General features: G+C 41.6%; 1 protein-coding gene across 2 annotated transcripts in view; it reads left to right on the plus strand.

The window, feature by feature from the left end:
• Positions 1-27253, plus strand: part of LOC122558714 (cadherin-8-like) — a 340449-nt gene that overhangs the window by 66006 nt on the left and 247190 nt on the right. For both annotated transcript variants that reach the window (XM_087995704.1, XM_087995703.1), the window contains one exon: positions 20028-20322. In XM_087995704.1, coding sequence (XP_087851830.1) covers positions 20028-20322 — 295 coding nt within the window. The remainder of the gene's footprint in view (positions 1-20027; positions 20323-27253) is intronic.

Consider the following 27253-nt stretch of genomic DNA (forward strand, 5'->3'; position numbering starts at 1 on the left):
GGAATGAGAGCTCATAATTTTAAGATAATGGGTGACAGATTTAAAACAGAGTTGAAAATAAATTGTTTTTCTCTAAATGTGGAGTTGTGGCCGAGATGATCACGTCAAATGGTGGAGCCAGCTGAAGTGGCTGAACTGCTTACTCCTGCTTCTCATTCTCATGAACATGCACACACATTATAGTTGTTTCAACTTAACAAAACAGCCAAAAACTGTTCTCTGGTTCATTCCTCACATCAATTCATTTGCCAATGAAAATCAACCTGCCTAGTCTAAAATTAAACAACATTTTACAGTGAATTGTCACTCATCATATAACTGGCACATTCCCCATAACAATGATTCTGCCAATCAGAATCTACTTGCCAACCACTTAGCTGTCTTTTTGTTGTATGAATCTAATGCTATTTCTCTTCACTTTGGTGTTTTTGTAAATGTACTGTCAAGTGCAATGTAGAAAGTTTCAGTTGAGCCCAATTCTTTTCAGTCAGGTGCAATTACATAAGATGGATGGTTACTGTGAGGAAAATATAGCATATAAGGTGCAGGGGTGAATAAAAAATAACTTGCATTCATATAGTGTTTGTCACATATCTTGGAAATATCCTGAAATCTCTTGTGTGCAATGAATTGCTTTTATGTGCAGCCAGTCATTATATAGCTGATAGTGGCACCAGCTTTGAGTTAACAGTGTCACATTGGAAGTGTTACATCAGGCAATAATGTTAGACAAAACACCTAGAGATCATTCTCTATTTCTTCAAAGAGTTCCGAGACATTTTTAATGTCAAACCTTGGTTTAATATAACATCTGAAAAAATAATCAGAAGGATTGACACAATAATCAATAATTAAAGTATTGGCCTAATTCCCTGAATCAAGACTCAAACCGAAAGTTGACTACCTGGGAGATTGGAGTCCTACTAACCAGTACATAAGAGGCTGTTATAGCAGACTTGTGTGTAAGTGGTACATCAGGGACTTTTTAACAAGATAATGGGCTAGTTTTGAAACTTTTGCTTTTGAAAATGTGCTATTCAGCATTCAAAAGAGAGTAGGTGGTGTACATTAAAACAAATTACAGTAACAAATGAAGGGTCAGATTCCATTTGAGTAAATAGTGAATGATTTCAGTTGTATACTGAAAAGTGTGAAGTATAAATAAATACTATGTAGTTAATGGTGAGCTATGTACATATCTGGTACAGAAGGTTATGCAGTACTAGTTTGAGCTCCTACATAACTGCTTGGTGTCAGTGGACTGACCATATTCAAGAACTCAGTGGCTAATCTAAATCAGTATGCCATGATTGTCACAGACTTCATCAGTAAGTGTGTAGAGGACTGTGAGCCAAAGAAGTTAATCTGAGCGTCCCCAACTGGAAACCATGGATAAAGTGAGAGATCAACTCCTCACTGAAATCCAGGTCTGAGGCATGCAAGTCGGGTGACCCTGACTTATACAGGAAATTTAGGCATGACCTTCACAAAGCCATCAGGGATGCCAAGAGATTAAACTAGAGTCCGAGACTCACTATACAAACACACGTCAACTGTGGCAAGGCTCACACCATATAACGGGCTACAAAGCGAAGTTAAACAGTTCACTGATAGCAATGCACCCCTGCCCAGTGAGCTCAATGCATTCTATGCTTATTTTGAACAGTAGGCCAGTGAAATAGTGTCACCTGTCCCGATACCCACCTGATTGCCACAGACATCAGATCGGCCTTCTCGAGAGTGAACACACAGAAAGCGACTGGCCTGGATGGAGTCCCTGGCCATACATTCAGAGCCTGTGTGGACCAGCTGGTGGGAGTATCTGCAGGGATCTTTAACCTCGCCTTGCTATGATGTGAGCTCCCACCTGCTTCAAGAAGACCACTATCATCATGGTATCAAAGAAAAATCAGGCAGTGTGCCTTAATGGCTACTGCTCGATGACTCTGACATTTATCATGATGAAGCACTTTGAGAGGTTAGTGAAGCACACATCAGCTCCAACCTCCCAGATTGCCTTGATCCACTGCAATTCACCTCCATCTCCACAGGTCCATGGCAGATGCCATCTCCCTGGCTCTGCACTCAACCCTGGAACATCTGGATAACAAGGACATCTACATTAGACTCCTATTTATTGGTGTTAGCTCCGTCTTCAACACCTTAATTCCAATGAAATTCCATTCCAAACTCCGAGATTGAGGACTATGCGCTCCCTTCTGCAACTGGATCCTTGACTTTCTGATCCACAGAGCACAATCAGTAAGGATAGGTGACAACCCCTCCTCCATAATAAACCTCAACACCGGCACCCCGCAAGGCTGTGTACTCATCCCTTTACAATACTCATACTTTCACGACTGTGTGACCAAATGCAGCTCTAACTCCATTTAAAATTTTGCTAATGACCCCGCCTCAGTGGGTCTGATCTCAAACAACAACAAGACAGAGCACAGGGAAGAGTTAGACAGCTTAGTGCAAAGACAACATTCTCTCCTTCAATGCCAGTAAAATGAAGGAGCTGATCATCAACTTCAGGAAGAGAACTAGTGGACATACTGTATCTGTATCAATGGTGCTGAGGTGGAGATGGTCAAGAGCTTCAAGTTCTGAGAAGTAAATAGTATGGGCGGTACAGTGGCACAGTGGTTAGCACTATGCCTCACAGTGTCAGTGACCCGGGTTCAATTCCTGCCTCGGGCAACTATCTGTGTGGAGTTTGCACATTCTCCCCGTGTCTGCATGGGTTTTCTCCAGGTGCTCCGGTTTCCTCCCACAGTCCAAAGATGTGCCGGTTAGTGAATTGGCCATGCTAAATTGCCCGTAGTTTTAGGAGAAGGGGTAAATGTAGGGGAATGGGTCTGGGTGGGTTGGTCTTTGAAGGGTCGGTGTGGACTTGTTGGGCCGAAGGGCCTGTTTCCACACTGTAAGTAATGTAATCTAATCTAAATGAAAGGTTTATTCTGTACCACCACAGTCCAGAAAGCACACTGACACCTCTACTCCTCAGAAGGCTAAGAAAATTTGGCACGTCCACAATGACTCTAACCAATTTTTTTAGACGCACCAAAGAAAGCATCCTATCTGGATACATTAAAACTTGGTACGACAACTGTACTGCCAAAAACCACAGGAAATTGTAGAGATGTGCCTACAGCCCAGTCCATCACACTTCCATTCATTGACTCCATCTGTGCTTCTCTCTGCCTTGGGAAAGCAGCCAACGTCATCAAAGACCCCTCCCATCCCAGTTACACTCTCTTCCAGACTCTTCATTGAGCAGAAGATATAAAAGTTTGAAAACATGTACCCAACAGATTCAAGAACAGCTTTTTCTGTGCTGCTATCAGACTTAGGAATGGACCTGTCATATATTAGAGTTGATCTTACTTTGCACCTTCTCTGTAGCTGTCAAACTCTATTCTGCATCCTGTTCTGTTACCCTGATGTAATTACCTAAGGTATGACTTGCATGTATGGTACACAAAACAATACTTTTCTCCATAGCTCAGTGCATGTGACAATAATAAATCAAATCAATGGGAAGGAGACTTAGAGGAGATGAGTGTTAAGGATTAACTTTTTGATTTTTGATTTGACTTTATTGTCATGTATATGCAAACACAAAAGGACAGGATTACATTGAAAAGGTACAGAATCTTAAGAACAAGGTAGATAGAAAGAGCAAAGTTAAAAGTTAGACATTGCAATAATTATAGTATAGTGTAAAATATACAAAATAAGGTTACATGTTACACATTGCAGATCCTCTTAATTTTAAGTCGAAAATATATAAAGCTGAAATGTCAAAGAATATAATCTTACAGACATACTACTAAGTATTTTACTTTGCACTGAGTAGCATTTTATTTGTTAGCAATGCAATGCAGGAGACCATTCAGCCCATCAGAATGGTGCGGACTCTTTGAAGGAGAGCTTCAACTTGTCCCACATTCCTGTTCTTTCATCAGAGCCCAGAATATTTTTATATCAAATCAATGATGCATCCAGTTGACTTTTGAAAGTTACTACTGAATCTACATCTCCAACCATCTCAGACAGTTTAATGTCTCACTACATAAAAAGTGTTTTTTTCCTGAATCCAACTCCTTCCACCAGTCCTTCACCAATTATTTCAAATGACTTTTCACTTGTTATAGATTTTTGTGCCACTGGAGACAGTGTCTTCCTATCTATGCTATCAAACTCCTTCATTATCATGAACAGTTTTAGAGTGTGATATGTTGCAGGATGTTATACTCAGAGATATAAAATTGTATAGTATGTTACCTGAGGACTGTAATCTATTAGTGAATATTGGGCTGAGGGGCTGTATTGGACAATATTAATGGGATACATAATCTTATGGCATATTGTGTGCTTGTGGCTGTTTATTCCAGGGTGACAAGGTGAAGCATCACTACTAACACTGTGTGGGAAGCTTGAAGCTTAAATGAGTATTGTGTTATTTTCAGGCATGATTTCTGAAGCAGACATGGCATGATTTATACAAAAGGTTATTAGTAGTTGAACCATTCTATTTCATCCAAAGGTTCACATCAATAGGTATTAATAACATTTAATCACTTCTCACTAACCACCAGCATCATTTCAGGCAATGGAATGATTAAATAGTTCTGAAGCAGCTTTTAATAAAATCAAACTGTGATAACTTAGTTTTTTTTTTGCCTTCCTAGTTTATGTTTTCACAATGAGGTTAAGATGAAAATAATGGATAAACAGAACTGACCTCTTGTTGCACTCTCTGTGAAATCACAGAAAGTAACACTACTCTTGAAATGTGTCAGTGGAAGATATAAAAAAGCTGATTACACTATCGGATACTTCAACTTGCATCTTTCGGACTGAAAGCAAGAATGAAAGAGATTACATACATTTATACAGCCCCTTTCACATCCTTAGGATGTTCAAAAGTACTGCACAACCAACAAGTTAACTTAAGGTCCCGCATCTGTGGGACTGTAGGAGATGGAACAAATGAAAGTAAGGTCTTGGGAACAGCTCAGTATTATTGTCCAAATTGTCTGCATCCCCGATGTTGGTGGCTAGCAAATTTACCTCAGAATTGAATTTACTTCTGGTCTGAAGTAGGGTCACTGTTCTCAAAAATGTTGGCTCTTCTCTCCACAGATGCTTCCAGACCTGCTGGATTTCTCCAGCCATTTCTACTTTTGTTTGTTTCAGTTCTGCAGCATCCATGGCTTTTTGTTTATTTTATCTTCGGACTTTATTGAAAAGGAGACATGCCAGGATTGTGGCCACATCACTGCAACAGTAATCTATCGAACTCACTATAGGGACTGGGCAAAATGAATTATAATATCACCATCATAACTGAGGCATTTAAGTTCAGTTAATGAATTAAATAAATCTAAAATAAAATTCAAGTACTATTCAAACATGTCATGAAATCTGCTGTCCTTACCTGGTCTAGCCTAACCGGAACATGACACTTACAACAACACTATCAACTCAACTGGTTGTGTTAAAACCTAGGTAGATTAGATTACTTACAGTGTGGAAACGGGCCCTTCAGCCCAACAAGTCCACACCGACCCTCCAAAGATCAACCCACCCAGATCCATTCCCCTACATTTACCCGTTCACCTAACACTATGGGCAATTTAGCACGGCCAATTCACCTAACCTGCACATCTTTAGACTGTGGGAGGAAACCGGAGCACCCGGAGGAAACCCATGCAGACACGGGGAGAATGTGCAAACTCCACACAATCAGTTGCAAAAAAAAAACTCTAGTAAGAATGTGTCCATAAAATAAAAATAAAACTGCTATAAGATTTTTTAAAAATCTGCTGTCTTGGTGAATCTTGAATCATGGGATGTGCAAATTCACTGAGTTATAGGGAAGATAAATTGAGTGTTGGTCTTTATTTCAAAGTAAGTGAAGTATAAAAGTAGGGAAGTTTTGATAGAATTGCACAAGATACTAGCCAGATCACAAATGGAACACTTTTGTGCTCCTCATCCGAGGAAAGATATATTGGAGGCAGTTGAAGGAATGTTTATTAGGCTGATACCAGGTATGGAGGGATGTTTTAAAAAGGTATTCATGGGATAAGGGCATCGCTGACTAGGCTTCCATTTTATGTCCATCCCTAAATGCCCAGCGTGCAGTTGAGAATCAACCACTTTGCTGTGGCTCTGGAGTCACATGTAGGCCAGACCAGGTAAGGATTGCAATTTCCTTACCTAAAGGGCATTAGTGAACCAGATGGGTTTTTCCAACAATCGATTTGTGGTCATCATTAGACTCAAATTCCAGATTTTTTTTATTACATTCAATTTCTACCATCTGCAAGGTGGGATTCAAACCCAAGTTCCCAGACCAATACTTGGGTCCCTGGATTAACAAAGCAGCAATAACATCACTAGGCCATTGAGAGGTTGAGTCACTTGGGCGTGTACTTGAGTCTGTACTCACTGGAATTTAGAAGAATGAGAGATGACCTGATTGAAACATAAGAGATTCTCAGAGGACTTGACAGAGTAGATGTGGAGAATTTGTATCCCTTTGTGGGAGCGTCTCAGATGGAAGGATATATTCTCAGAAAATGGGCTCACAAATTTACTAAAGTGTTAAGGAAGAATTTCTTCTCCCAGAAAGTGGTGAATCTGTGGTTGGCTTTTAATTGCCCTTCTGTCCAAATGCTGTGAATTATTTGAAAAAAAATAATGGAACCAAATTGATACTTTTCAACGGGCTCAGTATGATAACAGAAGATTTTGGACACTGGGTCACTCAGTATATAAAGGAAAGAGATTGACAAATTTTAGGTGTTAAGGATACCAAGAGGTGTGGAGACAGAGCAGAAATGTAATGTTGAAATAGAGGTTTAGTTCTGATTACACTGACTGATGGAACAGGCTCCTGTTCTTGCTCCTAGTTCCTATGTTCCTATTGTTGTAATTTCAATGATTCCTTTTTAACATGTTTGTGCAGAGAAAGTGATAGGTTTCTCATTAACAATGACAACAAGGTTATGGGATGGGAATGGGTAAAAACCATTGAAATATTCAATTAGGCACAATTGGCAGGGTAGGATTAATGGGCTGAATGGCCAAAACTTTCTCTGATTTTCCTAACAGAAATTTGAACAGAAAATCCAGTTGATTCTCCAAACCTGCGCAGTACTTAAGGAGAATTGCACTTTCCATTGCCCCTTTTACACTGGGCTAGGGGTGTGTGGAGGCAGTGGTAATGTCACTGCACCTGCAAATCAGAGTCCCAGACCAAGGTGCCGTGTGTAGGTTTTCATGTCCCAAGGTGGCAGCTGATGAATTTCCAACTTAAGTTTTAAAAAAAACCTCTGAATTTAAAAGCTAACCTAAAGATGATGATGATTGATCTAAATACCCCTTTGTTTTCGCAATGTATTAGAGGGAAAACAATTGTTGTCCTTACCCCAGTCTGGCTTATATGAGGCTCCCTACACACAGCTGACTCTTAACTGCCCTTTGAAATGACCAAGCAAGCAATTTGGTTAGAGGGGAGCTAGAGATGAGCAATAAGTGCTGGCTCAGCCTCCGATGCCCATATCCCAGGAATGAATTTTTAAAAATTAAACTAATTAATGCCTCAGATGCCTTCTCAGTTGCATGTAAGTGGTTTCATGTCACAATATCAAAGGAGAGCAAGCGAGTTCAGCTTGGTAAGTATTTATCTCTCAGACTGTAGCAAGAGATAACAAATGATGTGTTCATTTATTATGTTGTATAAGGTATCTGTGCAAAACAATGGCCACAGTGCTTCCTATATTACAATAGAAGTTAACTCACTTGGCTGGTTTGTGAAGTAGTGTGACACCAAAGGTGTGGGTTCAGATCCTATAACTGGCTGACGGTCAACATGAAGGTTCTGCCTTCTCAACCTTACCCCTTGTTTGAGGCATGGTGACCCTCAAGTTAAACTTACCCCCAGTCATCTCTCCCTAATGAGAGCAGCCCGATGACCCTCTGACAGCTCGGTGCCTATTCGCTATGACAACAGTTATTACATTTTAAAATGTCTTGATTTTCTTTAAAAAATACAATGTTGTGGCATTCTGAAGAGCCAAATACATTTATTTTTCTTCACTTATGAACAGTTCCATGAATTCATATGGTTCACCATTACTCAGCTGTCCCCAGTGATGGGGGAGGGCCTTGAGTTGGGATCGAGATTGTGGTGCTGGAAAAGCACAGCAGGTCAGGCAGCATCCGAGGAGCAGGAGAATCAATGTGAATCAGTGATTCCTGATGAAGGGCTCTTGCCCGAAACATCAACTCGGCTGCTCCTCGGATGCTGCCTGACCTGCTGTGCTTTTCCAACACCACACTCTCAACTCTAATCTCCAGCATCTGCAGTCCTCACTTTCGCCTTTGTTGAGATGGCCAGCTAAATTCTCGATCAGTGCTCGTGCAGCCTCCTAGCTCCTGGTGAAATCACTAATGCATCTAGGTTTCTTCAGGAGTGTCACTCTATGGGAGTCCCACGAGCAGTTACATAGGGTAGTGCAGCTTTGCGAGTCTGAATCTCTACCTATTGGAGGTGGCATCACAGTACATCAGCTTGGGGAACGCAGCTGCCCCAGGCCAGATCTTGGGGGAGGACACCAAATTCAACAAGTGCCCTCCAAGAATTTCTGGATGCCATCTCAATGTCAGCTTGGCTATGGAGCATTGCTCCAAGTGGAACGCAGAGACAAATTGATATTGTAGGAACACCTTCACCATTAAAAAGGAAGCCCTCCAACTCCACCTCAACGTAACCAATGGTGGATAATAAATGCCACCCCTGCCAGCAATAACCAGATTCCAACTGAAATTGGAAACAAAATCTTTAGTAATATGCCCTTCCCATTTCTGACCCGCATCATCATCCAGCTTATCACTGAATTATGTCGAATCCACCATAATACTGATATGACAGATGATGATGAGATATTCCCCTCCTTTTGCAGCTCCTCTGGTTATCAGGTACCCCCCAAAACCCCTTTTGTATTGCTCTGCTTTGACAGCCCATTCCCACCCACCCACCTTCTAACTGTCCTCTCTCCCCCCTGAACACCAGCATCGCACCTAATGGTCCCCACCCTGACCCGCTATGTTCTCCTATGGAGGTCATGGTGGTGGTCACTGCCCATAGTCCCCACTCCAGTAATCTTTCCGAAACCATTCCACCTTTTGAGTTGCACCCATCACTGTGGTTGTCCTCATCTCAACACATGCCATGCTTCCCCTCCAAGATGTGACTCTACACCCCTTGTGGTAGTAACTCTCCCACCATCCCCTTTGCCCCCACAGCCCCATCCTTATACCCTCCTCAACAATTGAAGCATGGGCTCCCAGTACTGTATTCGCTTAAGAACCCTGACTGGCTTCAATGAGCAGCAGGTAGACCAGATTCCTGATCACTGTGGTTGCAACTCCCCGAATGATGTTATCTGATTCCTTTCACTGATGCTGATGGCTATAGAGAACTGACCATTACCCACTCCCCACTCTGCACTGGGACAGCTCCTCTGATTGTGAGCAGCCTGAATGGATGACTGACTTTGGCCAAGTTGCTGGATTGCATGTGGTTTGTGGCAGTGACTGATGGTACTTGGAACTCCTGATTAACAATACCTCCTTCCTTGACTGGACTGAGGACTAGACCCAAGCCACTTTCCAACTTGGCATTCAGTTGAATAAATGTGCAGTGTGTTGGCTATACAGGCAGCTAGCACAAAATAAACCCATCAGATTGACAATTCAGTGTGCTGTAAAGCAAGATGCCAACTCCTACACTCACCCACCAGACAGATGTCTACTGAAAAGCAGCCTGTATATGTATCTGTGCTAAAGAGCACATCAACATGGAAGTGCCGATAGCCTTCAGCTCTGTCTGAAGTGCCAAAGTGCTAACAGGCAAGGCATGGATGCCGTGAGCATGAGTGAGTGTGAGTGTTAAGGCAGCAAGTGAGCAGCCCTGAGATGCTCGCTTGTCCAACTTATGAGCTGGCTGTCTGACTGTGTGCCCAGTGTCTCCCTGCAGCAGCTTTTCAATACGGGTTGCTAATGCACCTTGCAGGTCTGTACTTCCAAAGCAGACTGCAATGGAGAAGTGCCATGAGGATGCTTAAGGGTTCCTCAATGTCAGACACCATGGACGAGGGGTGCATGTTACTGGTGACTGGATCATGCTGTTTGGTGCTGAGCAACATGAAGACCATTCTCAGTCAGCAGCAATCACCAGGCACTCGCCCCGACTTCCATGCCAAGTATTCTCCACATCCGGTTTGCTCAGCATGTTTGCTAAGATAGAAAGCTGAATATTTATAAGATGAGATGTGTAGTTAACAAGAGATAATCCTTCAAATAGACAACTCACTGTTGCTGAGCGACACTTTCTCTTCAACTCCCAGCAGTTTTTATTAAGATGCAGTGAGTAGTTCCCAAAGTTGAAATAGGCCATATTAGTCGTCTCACTCCATTCTGTTTGAAAGCTCGCTGGAGCTGATATCATTCAGGCCCTTATAAAATTATGCTCTAAGTTTCTACAACACTGACCAGGTCAACATTTACTTCCTATTCCCAAATTACCCAGAGAGCAGTTAGGAGTCAAGCACATTGCTGTGGTTAGGGTTAGGGTCAGGGTTAGGCTTTGGGTTCAGGTTAGAGTCAGGATTAGGTATTGGGTTAGGTTTAAGTTTAGGGTTTGGGTTAGGGTTCGAGTTAGGGTTAGGGTTCAGATTAGGGTTAGGGTTCAGGTTAGGATTAAAATTCGGGTTAGGATTAAAGTTCAGGTTAGGATTAAAGTTCAAGTTAGGGTTCGAGTTAGGGTTAGGGTTCAGGTTAGTGTTATGATCCGAGTTAGGGTTACGGTTCAGGTTAAGGTTAGGGTTTGGATTAGTGTTCAGGTTTGGACTAGGGTTCAGGTTAGGGTTTTAATTAGAGTTTGTGCTCGGGTTAGGGTTCAGGTTAGTGTGAGGATTTGTGTTCAGGTTACGGTTCAGGTTAAGATTAGGGTTCGGTTTAGGATTCGAGTAAGGTTTACGGTTCAGTTAATGTTAGGGTTCGGGTTAGGATTCAAATTAGGATTAGGGTTCAGGTTTGGGCTATGGTTAAAGCTAGGGTTAGGGTTCATGTTAGGGTTAGAGTTCGGGTTAGGGTTAGAGTTCGGTTTAGGGTTCAGGTTAGGATTAGTGTTCGAGTTAAGGTTAGGATTCGGGTTAGGGTTAAGGTTAGGGTTAGTGTTTGGGTCAGGGTTAGGGTCAGAGTTTGAGTTAGGCTAAGGGTTAGGGTTAGGGTTAGGTTCAGTGGTAGGATTAAGGAGTCCCATGTCAGCCAAACCGAGTAAAGATGGGTTAGGGTTGATGTTAATATTAGGGTTAGAGTTAGAGTTCAGGTTGGTTTTGGGTTTGGATTAGGATTGGAGACCCATGTAGGCTAGATCAGGTAAGGATGGGCCAGGGTTGCTGTTAATATTAGGGTTAGGGTTAGGATTAGGGTTAAAGTTCAGGTGAGGGTAAAGTTTAGGTTTGGATTAGTGTTGTGGAGTCCCATATAGATCAGGCAAGGATGGTCGTGTCATTCCCTGAAGAACAATAGTGAACAAAATGTGTTTTTATAACAATTAATGGCTCTATACTACTTTCTCCCCACCCCCACCCTCCTTTAGCTTATCTCTCCATGCTTCAGGCTCTCTGCCTTTATTCCTGATGAAGGGCTTTTGCCCGAAACATCGATTTCGCTGCTCCTTGGATCCTGCCTGAACTGCTGTGCTCTTCCAACACCACTAATCCAGAATCTGGTTTTCAGCATCTGCAGTCATTGTTTTTACCCCGTAGTTAATTGGGTGTCATTTGGTCAATGTTTTGTATTAAATGGGCCTGTTTCTACACTGTAGGGAATCTAATCAAAATATTAAATTAAAGCATCTGACATGCTGGCGTTCAAATCCATATCATTAACCTGTAGAGTTCTGGGAGATCATTAGGCCTTTATATATGTTGCTATATAAATGCAGCTTTTATTTCCTTCATGTTCTGGCACAGTAGATATGACTGTACCTGATTGTGCAAACATATAAAGACAAGAAGTGTTTGATTTATAAACAAGTGTATCGTTGTTGATTGTAAATTCAAGCTTTGATTAAAGTAAGTTGCAAGTGTCTGTATTTCTCAGCATGTCTATAGAGCCACATGACAAATAGGCTGTCAAAATTGACAGAGTTGGCATTAATTTGTTGGCAACCTCACACTTAAATGAAGGACAGACAAATCAAAGGCTGCAAACATTTTCCTCATGCAATAGAACATGTCCTTTGGAGACAAAATTGAGTTGAAGCATTTGTGTGAAATGAGAGAGCTCTGCACTAAAATAGGTCCGGCTCTTTGAAATTTGAAAGTATCCGAGTCTGTTGCAAAATTCTGAACAGCAAAAATAATCCCCTTTTACAATATTGTCTTCTCATAATTTTTTATCCTCTTGGAGTTAACTGGCTCAATGGATAGTACAAACAATTAATAATGAACACATAATTAAGGCCCGTGACAGATTGAACGAGTGTCACAGCATCATTATTTGGTAATAAATGCTAGGCTTGTCAGTTGTTTGGTCAATAATGTGGAGCTTGGTGTCCAAAGTGATCAGAGGATCTGTCTAAGCAGTCCTCTGGATTCTTTTTCAAAGGGAGCAGTTTGTTTGTGAAATGAAGCTTGTTTCTCTGTAGAGTAGCTGATTGGTTACACGATAGAGCTAATGACACTGAAGTCATGCGTGCTCACCTCATCAAGGTCAACTGTGATGCTGAATTCAATAAATTGGTTCACTAAAAGTTCAAAGATGCTGGATTCATGTAAAAATGCAACAGTCTAAACGTTATATTTTACAGGGCAAAAGTGAGTACTGCGGATGCTGGAGATTAGAGTCGAGTGTGTGGTATTGGAAAAGCACAGCAGGAGAGATATCTCTCCACTCCCAGCCTCATTCCTGATGAAGGGCTTTTGCTCGAAAAATCGATTCTCCTGCTCCTCGGATGCTGCCTTACCAGCTGTGCTTTTCCAGTGCCACTCTAATCTTGACTCTGATCTCCAGCAATCCACACTTTCTACTAGTCGCTATATTTTGCAGAGAAGACAATTGCCTGGATCTATGTAACTAGTCTCATGTGTACCACATAGATGCCTATATTTACCCAGTGATAAGCACTGCCACATTACTCAATTCCAAACACAAACAACAATAGAAAATGGAAGCAGGAGCTAGCCACCTGATCCATCAGACTCTATTCCACCATTCAAGATAGTCACTGAACTGTTGCATCAACCCAACTTTTCACTCTGATCCCCTTGATTCCTTTCCCTCAAAAATCTATCGACTCCAGTCTTAAACTTTGCCTTTGTCTTTTGAGATGAAGATGTCCATGTTTATCATCTGGATTATTTTATGCAGGGAGTCCTTGTTTTAATCCTCCCCCTTTTACATTAAAGTTGCTTTTATTTTTGTCCCCCATCCTCATTTAAACTTCCATCCCCCATTTTAAGAGCCTGTTCTTTCTGATTGCATCTCATGTCATTGCTTCACTTGTGTGAGTCACATCATCATGTCATTATCGAGGCCCCATTGTGTTGGAGACTCACAGAAGAAGCTCGTTGTTTTTGAAACATTTCACTGCTCAAACACCGAGGAAAACGGCATTTTTAATCTCTGCTTTTTCTTTAATTTCTCTGCTGTTTGTACTTGCACTAGTAAAGGAACTACAATGCATTTAATATTCCAAAATGGTTCTCTTCTATATTGCATCATGCAGCACGATACAATTATTAAGCAACTTAAACCACATTATATCAGGCCATCCCTGTCCTAAGCCTGTTGTTTTCAGTGACGGTGGCCTTTGTTACACTTCACTGGGACAACACATTGGAATGTCAAGACCTTCTTGCTCCAGGACCAGCTTGGCACATTTGAGACCCTCTCAACATGGCTTGAATGTTCGGCAGGCTAGCTTCGGACAGCACCTCTGTATCTGACATTTTGTCCTGCCATCTGAACTCGAGAAGCTTCCAAAGGCAGCTAAAGCGAAAGTTGTTGAGTTTCTTGGCATGACACTGGTACCCAGTCGATGTGTCTCACACATAGAGCAGAAAGGGCAAGATTATTTCACCACAGACTTACAGTTTGATAGGCTAGCATTGCTACTGTTTACTCTCTGATTAATGTTCAATGTTTGCTGAAGGCTACTCTTGCCCTGGCAAGTATTGCATGTGTCTCATGGTCATTAAGACAACTCAAGAGACTGTGCTACCTAGATAAGTGAATGTATCTACTGCTGACAGGTACTGAGCATGGACCTTGGGTTCAGAATGGAAGTCTCCTGGAGCAGGCTGGTCCATTATTCATTTTTCTTTATAGAGTCATAGAGTCATAGAGATGTACAGCATGGAAACAGACCCTTCGGTCCAACCCATCCATGCCGATCAGATATCCCAACCCAATCTAGTCCCACCTGCCAGATAGTCATAGAGATGTACAGCATGGATGATGATCAGAGGGTGTCACATCCCAAACGCACCAGAGAACAGGTCCATGTGACATTACATGTCCTGCCCTGTAGTACCTGCACTGTCATTAGCAAACTGGAAGTCATGGAATCTGTCCTTGGCCTTTAGCTGGAATCATTTCAGATTGAGCACCTTCTCATCCACATAATATTTGATTTTATACCAGGATCACCATCATGGAAGGGATTGGTGAGCATTATGGGCACAAGCAATGGGAACCAAATGAAAAGTGACAGTGGTAGAGGATTCTAAAATTAGGGGTGCAGATAACACCCTTTGTAAGGAGGATGGAGAGGTTTGCATGGTGTATTGCCTGTCTGGTGCTGAGGTAAGGGCCATCTTGAACCAGCTTGAAATGATACCATTGTGGGAGGGGACAGATCCATTTGTTGTCACTCATGTTGAGACCAACAACATTGGCAAGAGCAGGCAAGAGTTCCTGTGTGGGGATTATCAGGAATTAGAAACAAAACTAAAGAACTGGACCTCAAGAGGTGTTAATCTCTGGATTATTACCTGAGCCACGTGCAAATTGGCAAAGAGGTAAGAATATTAGGGAAGTAAACACATTGCCAAAGGAGAAATGTGAGTAAGATGAGTCCCATTTTGTAGGGCTTTGCTATCAGTGTTAGGACACAAGGAAACTGTATCATTGGGATGGGCTCCAATTGAAAAAATCAGGGACCATGATCACAATGAAAGGGTGATCACAAGGACTTTAAACTAGTAAATAGGTGTAGGGCCTGGGAGAAGTCAATAAGGAAACAAATTACAGTACAGAAAATAAATAAGCAATCAGGAATCCTACTTCGGCTTTGCCAGGAAATGGTGAAACTATTAGAAGTATATTGACAAAACGAAAAGAGAGAAATGATAAACAGGTGAATATATCATCAGTGCTAAAGGATAGGTTACAGTGTATGGCCCAAATAAGAATCTTATATAGGAATGCACAGAGTGTAGAGGATAAATCAAATGCATTTCAGGCACAAGTTGACACTGGAGATTATGGTTTACTAGCCATTACAGAGATATGGTAGTAGGTGATTGTATTGGCAATGAAATACACCAGGTTGATAACATTTACAGGATGGGTAAGGAAAGTGACAGAGGAGGTGGAGTGGTGTTATTGATTAAAGAGTCATAGAGTTATAGAGATGTACAGCACGGAAACAGACCCTTCGGTCCAACTCGTCAATGTCGACCAGATATCCCAACCCAATCTAGTCCCACCTGCCAGCACATGGCCCAAATCCTTCTAAACCCTTCCTATTCATGTACTCATCCAAATTACTTTTAATTAGAAACAAAATTACTTCAGTGGTGAGGGAGGATATAATGAAGGGAAAACATTCAGTGGAGACTATGTGGGTGGAACTGAGGAACAGTAAAAGCCCTAAAACTGGAATGGGTATTGTGTCCAGATCTCTCATTAACAGTTATGAAGGGCTGGATTGTACAAATGCAGAAATTAGATAAGTGTGTACCAAAGTCAAGGATAGTATTAATAGGGGATTTTAGCTTTAACATAGATTGGCAGAAGCAAACAAGCACATGTTAGAAAGGTGATGAATTTCTGAAGTGCGTCTGGGATAATTTCCTACAACAATATGTCCTGGATGCAACAAGGGGACAAGCAATATTGAATTTAATAATGAGCCAAGTGCATGAACATTTATCAAATGGTGATCATAACATGATTGAATTCAGTGAAGCTTTCAAGCACTAATCAGCTATTAGAATTTTAGATTTAGGTAAGGCTGACTTTAATGAGATGAGACAGAGACTGTCCGTAGTACACTACGAAAATCTGCTCATGGGTAAAACAACTGCAGAACAGTGGAAGGTGTTTAAAGAAACATTTTACACAACACAAAACTAGTTTATACCCCTGAGAGGGAAAAGCTCCACTTCACAGAAAACAAAACAGCCATGGGCAATGAAAGAAATATCTGAAAGGCCTTACAATAATGCCAAAAACAAAGCTCAGATCTTGCTGAATGGGAAGAATACAAATACCAGCAAAGGGCCCACAAAGCAGCTTATATGAACTACTAAAAGCGATCTCAATGAGTATGGGACAATGGCAGATAAATTGACTAATTACTTTGTCTCAATCTTTACAGTGGAAAGGGTGGTTAGCTGCCTGAGAGCCCTCAGGAATTTAATAGTGGATTGGGGACAGGGACTGAATAAAATTAACATAAGTAAAGCATAAGTAATTAGGAAGTTAATGGACCTAGGAGAGAGACAAATCCCCAGGACCTAACTATTTCTATCTGAGGGTGTTAAAGGAAGTAGGGGAGCAGATTGCAGATGCCATAACTGTAGGTTTTACATTTCCCCAGATTCAGGAGTTGATCTACTGGCTTGGAAAATATGTCAGTCCATTTTTGAGAGGGACGGAAGAGGAAAACCAAAGAGCTGCGGGCCAGTTAGTCCAACATCTGTGGTAGGGAAATCGTTGGCATCTATAATCAAGGATGGAGTAACTGAACACCTCAAAAGTTTTCAGTTAATCATGGGGACTAAGCATGGCTTCATTTAGAGTATGGTATGCTTGATGACCCTCATTCAATTTTTGGAAGAGTTGACTAAGGGATGCCTATGGATGCTGGTTATATGGACTTCCAGAAGGCACTTGATAAAGTCCCACATAAGAGACTGTTACCTAGAGTAGAAACCCACAGAATTGAGGGCAAATTACTGACACAACTGGAAAATTGGTTGAGTAATAGGTGACAGAAAGTAGGGATAATGAAAAGATACACAAATTGGCAGGACATTACCAATGGTGTCCCACAAAGATCTGTGTTAGGCCTCAATGATTTACATAATTTAACAACTTGGATAAAGGCATAAAATGTCATGAATCCAAATTTGCTGATGACACAAAGTTAGGCAGCATTGTAGAGAGTGGGCAGCGGATAGCATAAAATTACAAAGGGGTATAGTAGACTTGCTGAATGGGCAAAACTGTGGCAGATGGATTTCAATGTGAAAATGAGGTTATTTATTTTGGTCCACAAAAAGATAGATCAGGGTTCTTTCTATTTTGTACAAAGGTAAGTACAACACATGTTGAAAGCAACATACGGGTTTAGGTGCGCAGATCTTTAAAATGCCTCGAACATGGGCAGCAAATAATCGGTAAAACTAAGGGAATGCTGTCCTTGAAATCTAGAGGACTGGAGTACAGGGTTGCAGATGTTATGTTGCAGTTATACAAACCCTGGATAGATTCCGTCAAAGTATTGTGAACAGATCTGGATACCACACCTTAGGATGAATAGATTGCCTTGGAGGGAGTACACCACCAGTGTACAAGAATGACAACTGGACTTCAGGGATTAAGTTATGAGGAGGGAACATACTAATTACATCAATTTCTCCAGAATTCAGAAGGTTAAGGGATCACTTGACCGAAGTCTTCAAGATATTTACAAGAAAAATGGGTTAATACAGATAAACTATTACCACTAGTTAGTGATTCTGGAACTGTGCGGCATTGTATAAAAATTAAGACCAGGAGATATTTGGAAGCACTTCTACACTCAAAGAGGGGTGGATGTTTGGCAACTCGCTCCACAAATGGAATTTGATACGAGATCAGTTGTTTAGTTTTAAATCTAAGATAGATAGTTTTTTTGTAAGTTCATGTAAAAAGGGATATGGAGGAAAGGCAGGTAGATGGAGTTAGATGACAAATCAGCAATGATCTTGTGTATGGTGGAACAGGCTCAAGGGGCTGAATGGCCTATTCCTGTTCTCATGTTCTGATTATTCCATGTTCCTAAAATAGGAGAAAGAGGTTGAGTGCTAGCAACTGGTCCTGTTTAACTCTGTTAGTGATTGGGAATGGGTTAGAAGACTTACCACACATGACTCACTCAAGCATACTTTCATGACCTGTCAAGTCATCGTGATGAATTTCTCAAGGCAGCTGAATTTCTCCATTCTCCAATGTGGACACTTATTGTCGCAAAGGCCTGATGAGTTCAGCGAATGTCGTACAGAGAATCCATGATCTGTTCAATATTAACTATTATTATCTTAGAGTCATAGAGATGTACAACACAGAAACAGACCCTTCGGTCCAACTCGTCCATGCCGACCAGATATTGTAACTTAATCTAGTCCCATTTGACAGCACCTGGCCCATATCCCTCTAAACCCTTCCTATTCATATACCAATCCAGATGCCTTTTAAATGTTGTCATTGTACCATCCTCCACCACTGCCTCTGGAAAGGTCATTCCATACACGCACCACCCTCTGCGTGAAAAAGTTGCCCCTTAGGCCCCTTTTATATCTTTCCCCTTTAACCCCGAACCTGTGCCCTCTAGTCCATAAGGTCACCCCTCAGCCTTAATGTTCCAGGGGAAAGACCCCCAACCTCTTCTGCCTGTCCCTATAGCTCAACCCCTCCAACCCTAGCAACATTCTGAACCTTTTCAAGTTTCACAACATCCTTCTGATAGGAAGGAACTTAATGCCTTCAGCAGAATAGGACTGGTAGTTCCATCCAACTTATGGTTGAAATCACTTCTTTATTGTTAAAAACAATATCCAGCCTTGGCAGGACTAAAGTATGAAGACAGACCATAAGACCATCAAAATGAAAACAGAAATAGGCCATTCAAGTCTAGACTACCATTTGTTGCTGACTGATTTGTTTCTCAACCCTTTTTTTCCTGCTTTCTACCCCTAACCTTTGCGCCCTTACAGAGGAAGAACTTACTGCTCTCTGTCTTAAATGCACTCAATGACCTGGCCTCCACAGCCCTCTCTAGCAATGATTTCAACAGATTAACCATCCTCTGGCTAAAAAAATTTCTCCTCATCTCAGTTCTAAAAGGTCATCCCTTCATTTTGAGACCATACCCTCGAATTCTAGTCTCTTCTACTAGTGGAAATATCTTCTCCACATCCGCTGTATCCAGGCTTCTTGATATTTTGTAAATACCTTTGAGATCTTCCTGGTACTTCTGGAGTTGAGAAGAAATCCTAGAAATCTATAAATTTCGAACAGGATGAGACAGGGCAAATGCAGGAAGGATGTTCCCAGTGGTAAGGGAGCCTAGAACATGCGGTCACAGGCCAAGGATATAGAGTGGGCCATTTAGGATTGAGGTAAGGAGCAATTTCATCATCAAAAGAGTGGTGACTCTGTGGAATTCTCTGCTACAGAAAAATAGTTGATGTCAAAACATTGAATGTTTTCAGTTGGCATTAGGGTTAAATGGATGAAAAGGTATTGGGAGAAAGTGGAAACAGGGTAATGAGTTGGGTGAATAGTGGTGTTGATTGAATGGTGGAGCAGGCTTGAAGGGCTGAATGGCCTATTCCTTCTCCCATTTGTTTTTTTTTCCATGTGTTTATGCAAGGAAGGAAACTACATCATTACATTAAGAATAAAAAGAAGATTTTTTTAACACTAATTCTCCATTCCTTCTCTAGTTGCATACAGATCTCGACCTAGCGAATAGAAATGTCAAGTACATTCTGTCGGGTGAAGGTGCTGGTACAATCTTCATGATCAATGACAAGACGGGGGACATTCACGCCATGAAGAGGCTTGACCGTGAAGAGAAAGCTGAGTACACGCTGACTGCACAGGCCATTGACCGGGACACTGACAAACCTCTGGAGCCACCATCAGAGTTCATCATCAAGGTTCAAGACATCAATGACAATGCCCCTGAATTTCCAGATGAACCTTACCATGTGACAGTGCCAGAGATGTCCTCTGTTGGTGAGTGAGTGCAGTTCATGTCCAGTAAAGGAAAAGCACCTTCGTGTCTTTCCATTTTTTCCACATGGCATTAACTCAGTCATAAATAGTTCTTTTCATAGTCTCGAGTCTGTTTCACAATATCACTGTTCACCAAACCCCATTTACCCGGTTATTCCTGGCTTGTGCTCACTGATCTACATTACTGCTTGCAATATTTTGGTCTTAAGTCTCCCATTTTCCTTATTGAATCCCTCCATGGCTTGCCTCTTTCCACCTCCTCCTTCTATATCTGTAACCCCATCTAGCACCACAACATAGGCGCACAAAAAGTTGAGCTGGGGTGGGCCATTCTGCCCTTCAAGCCACCATTCAATCTGATCATGTCTTGAATGTTTTCAGGGAGGAATTAGGGTTAAATGGATCAAAAGGTATTGGGAAAAAGTGGAAACAAGGTAATGAGTTGGGTGAATAGTGGTGTTGATTGAATGGTGGAGCAGACTTGAAGGGCTGAATGGCCTATTCCTTCTCCCATTTGTATGTTTCCACTGACCATCCAACTCAGTCCCAATTTCCACTTTCTCCTGTGCCCTTTAAATCCTTTTACCTTAAAAAGAACATCTAACTTGAGATCAAAAAGAGAAAATGCTGGAAAATCTCAGCAAGTCTGGCAGCATCTGTAAGGAGAGAAAAGACCTGACATTTCAAGTCTAACTGACTTTGTCAAAGCTCTTTTCTCTCCTTACAGATGCTGGCAGATTTGCTGAGATTTTCCAGCATTTTCTCTTTTTGGTTTCAGATTCCAGCATCCACAGTAATTTGCTTTAATCTAACTTGAGGTATCTAACTTGATTTAACTTGCTGAAAATATTCAATGCTTCAGCCTCAACTGCTTTCAGTGTAGAAAATTCCCAGGCTCACCACTCTCTGGGTGGAGATCTTTCACCACACCTCAGTCACAAAAGGTCTTGTATCTTTAGACTGTGCCCTCCTTGTTCTGGACTCCACAGTCTCAGGAATATTCTTGCTGTGTTTACCCTATCAAGTCCTGTTAGAATTTAACTAAGTTAAAAATCACACAACACCAGGTTATAGTCCCATCAGTTTATTTGGAGGCACTAACTTTCTAAGTGCTGCTTCTCCATCAGGTGGTTCATCACACCCACCTGTAGAAGAAGCAGCGCTTTGAAAGCTCGTGCCTCCAAATTAAACCTGCTGCTCTATAACCTGGTGATGTGTGATTTTTAACTTTGTACACCCCAGTCCAACACCGGCACCTTCAAATCATGATTAGAATTTGATTGCTTTCTAACAGATCCCCCTTCATTCTTCTAAATACCACTGACTGTAATCCAAAGGATGCAACCTCTCTTCATACATCAGTCTCACTATCTCAAGGCTCCAAGATCCAAATCGTCAAGATCCTGGACTCTGGCAATTCTTATCTTCTGTGCACCTCTGACCTTCATTATTCCATTGGCAGGGTTCTCTTGTCTCGCCTTTCGCTCTTGATTTCCTTTTGTGTCTGTCTGCCTTTCTCCCTCCCACTCTCCCTTTCAGATGTTCCTCAAAATTTATCTCTCTGATTAAGCTTTTGTTACTCATGTTCACATTTTGTATGACAATGTCCCTGTAAGCCACCTTAAGATCTTACCCAGCTCTAAAGGTTCTTTATCAATGCAGGTCTTTATTGTTAAAGATGGGGTAATTTAAATGATTTTATTTTTGATTCATTCACTGAATGTGAGTGTTGCTGGCTAGGCCAGCATTCACTGGCTGACTCTAATTGCTGTTGAGAAGCTGGTGGTGGGCTGTTTTCTTTAATTGCCACAATTCATGCGGTTGTCGGTATTGCGACAATGCTGTTAGGGAGGCAATTGCAGGCTGTCGACCTAGTGAAAGCCATAGCGTGCTGATATAGTCCTGAGTCAGGGTAGTATGTGGTTTAGAGGAGCTTGCAGATTGTAGTCTTCCAATGCATCTGCTGCCCTTGTCCCTTCAGATGGTAGAGATTACAGGTTTGGAAGGTGTGTCCAAAGGAACCTTTATCATGGCACACACTCCTGCCACTCTGCATTGGTCAATGGTTGGAAGAATATGTGTGTCGAAGGTGACGGATTTCCGTGTCCTGGGTGGTGTTGAACTTCTTGCTTTTATGTTGCATCCAAGCAATTGGAGAGTATTCCACCAAACTCCTGATTAGTGCCTTGTAGATGTTGGACAGATACAGAGGAGATAGAAGGGTTAATCATTGCAGAATTCTCATCTATGACCTGCTCTCGCATCCATAGGGAAATGAAAAGTTGCCATAGTCTTACCTGATCCTCGGACTGCTCTCTATTAGAGAGAGAGAGAGAGAGAGCGAGAGAGAGAGAGAGATGACTGGTGGTGGTTTAACCTGAGGGGAATATAAACCTCAGGCGAGGGGAGAGTTTGGAAAGGAGAGTCCTTCATCGTAACCTCAGCCAGTGTTAGAATTGAACCATGCTGTTGACTTCATTCTGCATTGCTACTCCATAATGTTGACAGTGGGGTATTCAGTGGTGGTAATGTCATTGAACATTATGGAGCGATGATTAGATTCTCACCTGTGGGAGATTATCATTCATTGGCACTTTTTGTGGCGCGAATGTTTCTACAGAATATGTCATTTCCTTCAGAAATAAACCTTTTACAGAATGATGTTGTGGAGGATAAGGACATTCACACCATAGCAAATATTTAATGAAAGCTCAGTGTGAAGCTTGATTAAGTTCTTTTTTAGGAATGACTTAGTCATCAAGTGAATTAAGCAGATAAATAGTAGCAGTTACAATCTTCTGTCATCCAAGTTATTAATATACGGTATAAATAATTATCGCCCCAGTACTGATCACTGTGGTACATCGCTTGTTACAGGTCACCATCCTGAAAATGCGCCTTTTATCACATCTCTGTCTTCTATTAGTTAGTGAATCATCAACTCCCCAGATCATCGCCTCTTATCTTACAAAGTAGCCTTCTGTACAGTATCTTATCAAATGCCATTTGAAAATCTAAATATGCTACATCTGCTTAATCCCCTTTACTTGTCCCGCTTCTTATCCCCTCAAAGAATTGTAACAAATGAATCAGGCATGATTTCCCCTTCATGAAGCCATGCTGATTCTGTTTGTTTTGTTTGAATGTTTTTCTAAATGTTATTTTTTTATATTATATATATTATATTATATATTAGAAACTATAACATTTTCCCAATGACCGATGTCGAACTGTATTTGCCTGATTTCTGTTTCTCTTCTTTTTTTGAATAAGGGTGTTATCTTGATAGTTTCTTTCAGTCTTTTGGGACTGTTCTTACTATTGGTGGGAAATGGCCACCATTTCTCAGACTGATCAATAATTTATTGTTGGCCAAAGTTTTAGAGTGGTCTTGAAACCTGGAGAGTTGCACCCACAGCTGTGCAACGTACAGGGAACTTTGGTGGTGAATGGTGGTTTAATGGGCCCCTATTCATATAGGGTTTCAAGGGTGCTTAGATTGTCCTGTTTAGGGATAGAGATGCAGTGAGATTTGATGCCCATCGTAAAAAGTGGGGGAAGGGTGTGCAGGAAGTTGGACAGTGTTTGCAGTGATACAGGGCACCAGAAGAGTCAGGAAGTAGGTCAGAAGCAATTGATTAAGGGGGGAATGTATTGTTGATAGATGGCCAGAAATAAAAGTTCTGAACTGGGAAAGGTTAGTTATAATAAGAAAAGATACAACTTGGCCGAAGTGGAAACACCTCACAGATGAAACTGTTCCTGAGCAGTGGGAGACATTGAAGGAGGAAATAAACAAGAGTACAGAGTAAATATATTCCTTTGAAAGCAAAGATGGGTCCAAGAGCAGAGAATCCTGAATACCAAGGGACGTACACTTTAGGATTAAGGTAAAAAGAGAAGCTTATGGCACATACCAAATACGCAAATACAGAGCCCCTAGCAAAATATAAAGAGTTCGGGTGGGGCTTAAAAAGGAAATTAGGAAATCTAAGCAAACGCATGAAAAAATGTTGGCAGATAGAATAGAAGGAAACCCAAAGAGGCATTTGAATACTGGGGGAAGAGTATGCTCATTATACATTAATGTATACATAATAAACAGAGATGTGGACACAGTCCTCAGTGAATACTCTGTGTCAGTCTTCATAATGGAAAAGGATGATGCAAGAATAGACATCGGGTGGAGGCCTGGGAAATGTGAGAAGAAATTAACATTGAGAGGGGAGAGGTATGGGAGGGTTTAACAGTCTTAAAAGTGGATAAAGCCCTACTCCCAGGTGAGATGTATCCCAGGCTATTGAGGGCAGCAAAGAAGGAGATATCAGGGCCCAACAGGCAATTATTGAATCCTCTCTGGTCTCAGATGAGGTGCCAAAGACTGCTAACATTGTCCCATTATTAAAAAGAGGAAGCAAGGGTCAGACCAGAAGCTACAAATTAGTAATTTTAAACTTGATAATGAGGGAGTTATTAGACAGAATTCTGAGGGACAGCATATATGTGCACTTGGTGAGACACAGACTAATTAAGGATAGTTAGCTTATATTTTTTAAATGAAAGTCGTGCTTGACAAATATGGTTTTTTATTTGAAGAGCTAGCTAGAAGTGTTGATTATGGCAACTCATTTGTTGTAGTCTTTAGCAAGATCTTTTTATGAGGTCCCTCATGACTGAACTGATCCAGAACATAAGAGCCCATGGGAAATGATGCAAATGACATATTAGATTCAAAATTGGCTGAGCGGCAGGAAGCAGAGGGTGATGATAGAGGGATGCTTCTCTGACTGGAAGTCTGTTTCCAGTGGCTCACTGCTGGGGGGCCTTGCTGTTCATGGTGTACGTTATTGACTTAGACTTAGATTTAGGGGACAGGATTGAAATGCTGGTGGATCCCTTGATGGAGTGAAAAATAGAGACAAGGATAACCAGGACGATATCAATGGACTGGAGAAAGCGAGGGCTGCAGATGCTGGAGATCAGAGCTGAAAATGTGTTGCTGGAAAAGTGCAGCAGGTCAGGCAGCATCCAAGGAATAGGAGAATCGACATTTCGGGCATAAGCCTGAAGAAGGGCTTATGCCCGAAACGTCGATTCTCCTGTTCCTTGGATGCTGCCTGACCTGCTGCGCTTTTCCAGCAACACATTTTCAGCGATATCAATGGACTGTCAGATTGGCAGCACAATGACAAGTGAATCCGGAAAAGTGTAAAATAATACACTGGTAGCAACCGAACAGCCAAGGGATTACACTTGGAATGTTATGACTCTGAAAAATACTTAAAGTCAGAGGGATCCTTAGTGTATATAATCATTAATCTCTGAAAGTAGCAAGGCAGAATGATAAGGAGATAAGAATGTATTTAGAATACTTGCCTTTATAAACCAAGGCATAGAATATAAAGATTACGAGGGAACTGTAGAAAACACTGATTCAATGACAACAGGAGTGCCGCATGCAGCTCTGGTCACCACAATAAAAGAAAGATGTGTTTGAGCTCAGGTGGGTGCAAAATAAATTTATCTGCATGTGGCCTCAACTGGATGGTTTAAGTTATGAGGAAAGACTAGATGGATTGGGGTTATTTTCCTTGGAATAGTTCAAGATTTACAGGAGACCTGATAGAGGTTGAAAAATATGATGCTGGAAAAGGCAGAGCAGGCCAGGCAGCATCCAAGGGGTAGGAGAGTCGACGTTTCAGGCATAAGACCTTGAAGGGTCTTATGTCCGATACATTGACTCTCCTGCTCCTCAGATGCTGCCTGACCTGCTGTGTTTTTCCAGCACCATACTTTTCGAATTCTATCTAATCTCCAGCATCTGCAGTCCTCACATTCTCTCAGTGGCTGTAACCTAGTAGAGGTGCATGAGGTCTTCAAGGACATGGACAGGGTGGATAGGGAAGCAATCTTTCCATTATTAGAAGGGCACAGATTTATGGTAAGAAGTAAAAAGCTACTTGGAGAGTTGGTGAGAACCTTTTCAGGAGTTTGGACCTCACCATCAGTAAGGGTGTTTGAATCAGAAAATCCCGTAGTATTTAAACAGCATTTACATATACGATCACCTTGCCATAGGGCTTGAGGGCTATAAACCAAGAGCTGGAGATGGGATTGGTGCTGTCAGATCTTTGTTAACCAACATGGACACAATGGGCTGAATGATCTGTTTCTTTGCTGTAATCATCTATTAATGTATGGGTAAGTCAGTGGAGCAGGAATAGGCTGAAGCAATGTGTCCAAATAGAGTGTCCCACTTCTGAGGAAATAGAAACAGGCTGTTTGGAGCAGGAGATAAAAAACTTGAAAGTCAGGAGAGTAAGTCCTGCAAATGATGGTTTAATGTTTGAAGGCAGGGCCAGGGTTCAGGGACAGCTAGCAAGATGTGTCAGAGAGTTGCTGTCTGACTTAATTGAGTTAAGCATGCCAGATAACATCAGATTTGATGACTTTATTAGATTAAACCTGAGAAAATGGAATGCACCAAGGGAGATAGGTCTGAGCAAGTGAGATGAAGAGAGCAATTGAGACAGATAGTGTAATCTTCTTTCATTCATTCCTGCGGTGTGGACAGTTAAAGTTAAGGCCAAACCAGGTAAGGACAGTTTCCTACCCTAAAGATAATTAATGAACCAGATGGGCTTTTAAGACAATCGATAACAGACAATAAACAATAGGTGCAGGAGTAGGCCATTCTGCCCTTCGAGCCAGCACCACCACTCATTATGATCATGGCTGATCATCCTCAATCACTATCCTGTTCCTGCCTTATCCCCATAACTCTTGATTCTACTATCCTTAAGAGCTCTATCCAACTTCATTGTCACCATTAGACTCTTAACTACCTGTGTTCATGGAATTAATCTACCATGGTGGGATTCAAACCCAGGTCCCCAGAACATTACCTGGGTTTCTAGATTAACAGTTAAGC

Source organism: Chiloscyllium plagiosum, unplaced genomic scaffold (genome assembly GCF_037043375.1).
Source record: "Chiloscyllium plagiosum isolate Xiang-an unplaced genomic scaffold, Cpla_swu_hap1 HiC_scaffold_17, whole genome shotgun sequence".
Classification (NCBI taxonomy): domain Eukaryota; kingdom Metazoa; phylum Chordata; class Chondrichthyes; order Orectolobiformes; family Hemiscylliidae; genus Chiloscyllium; species Chiloscyllium plagiosum.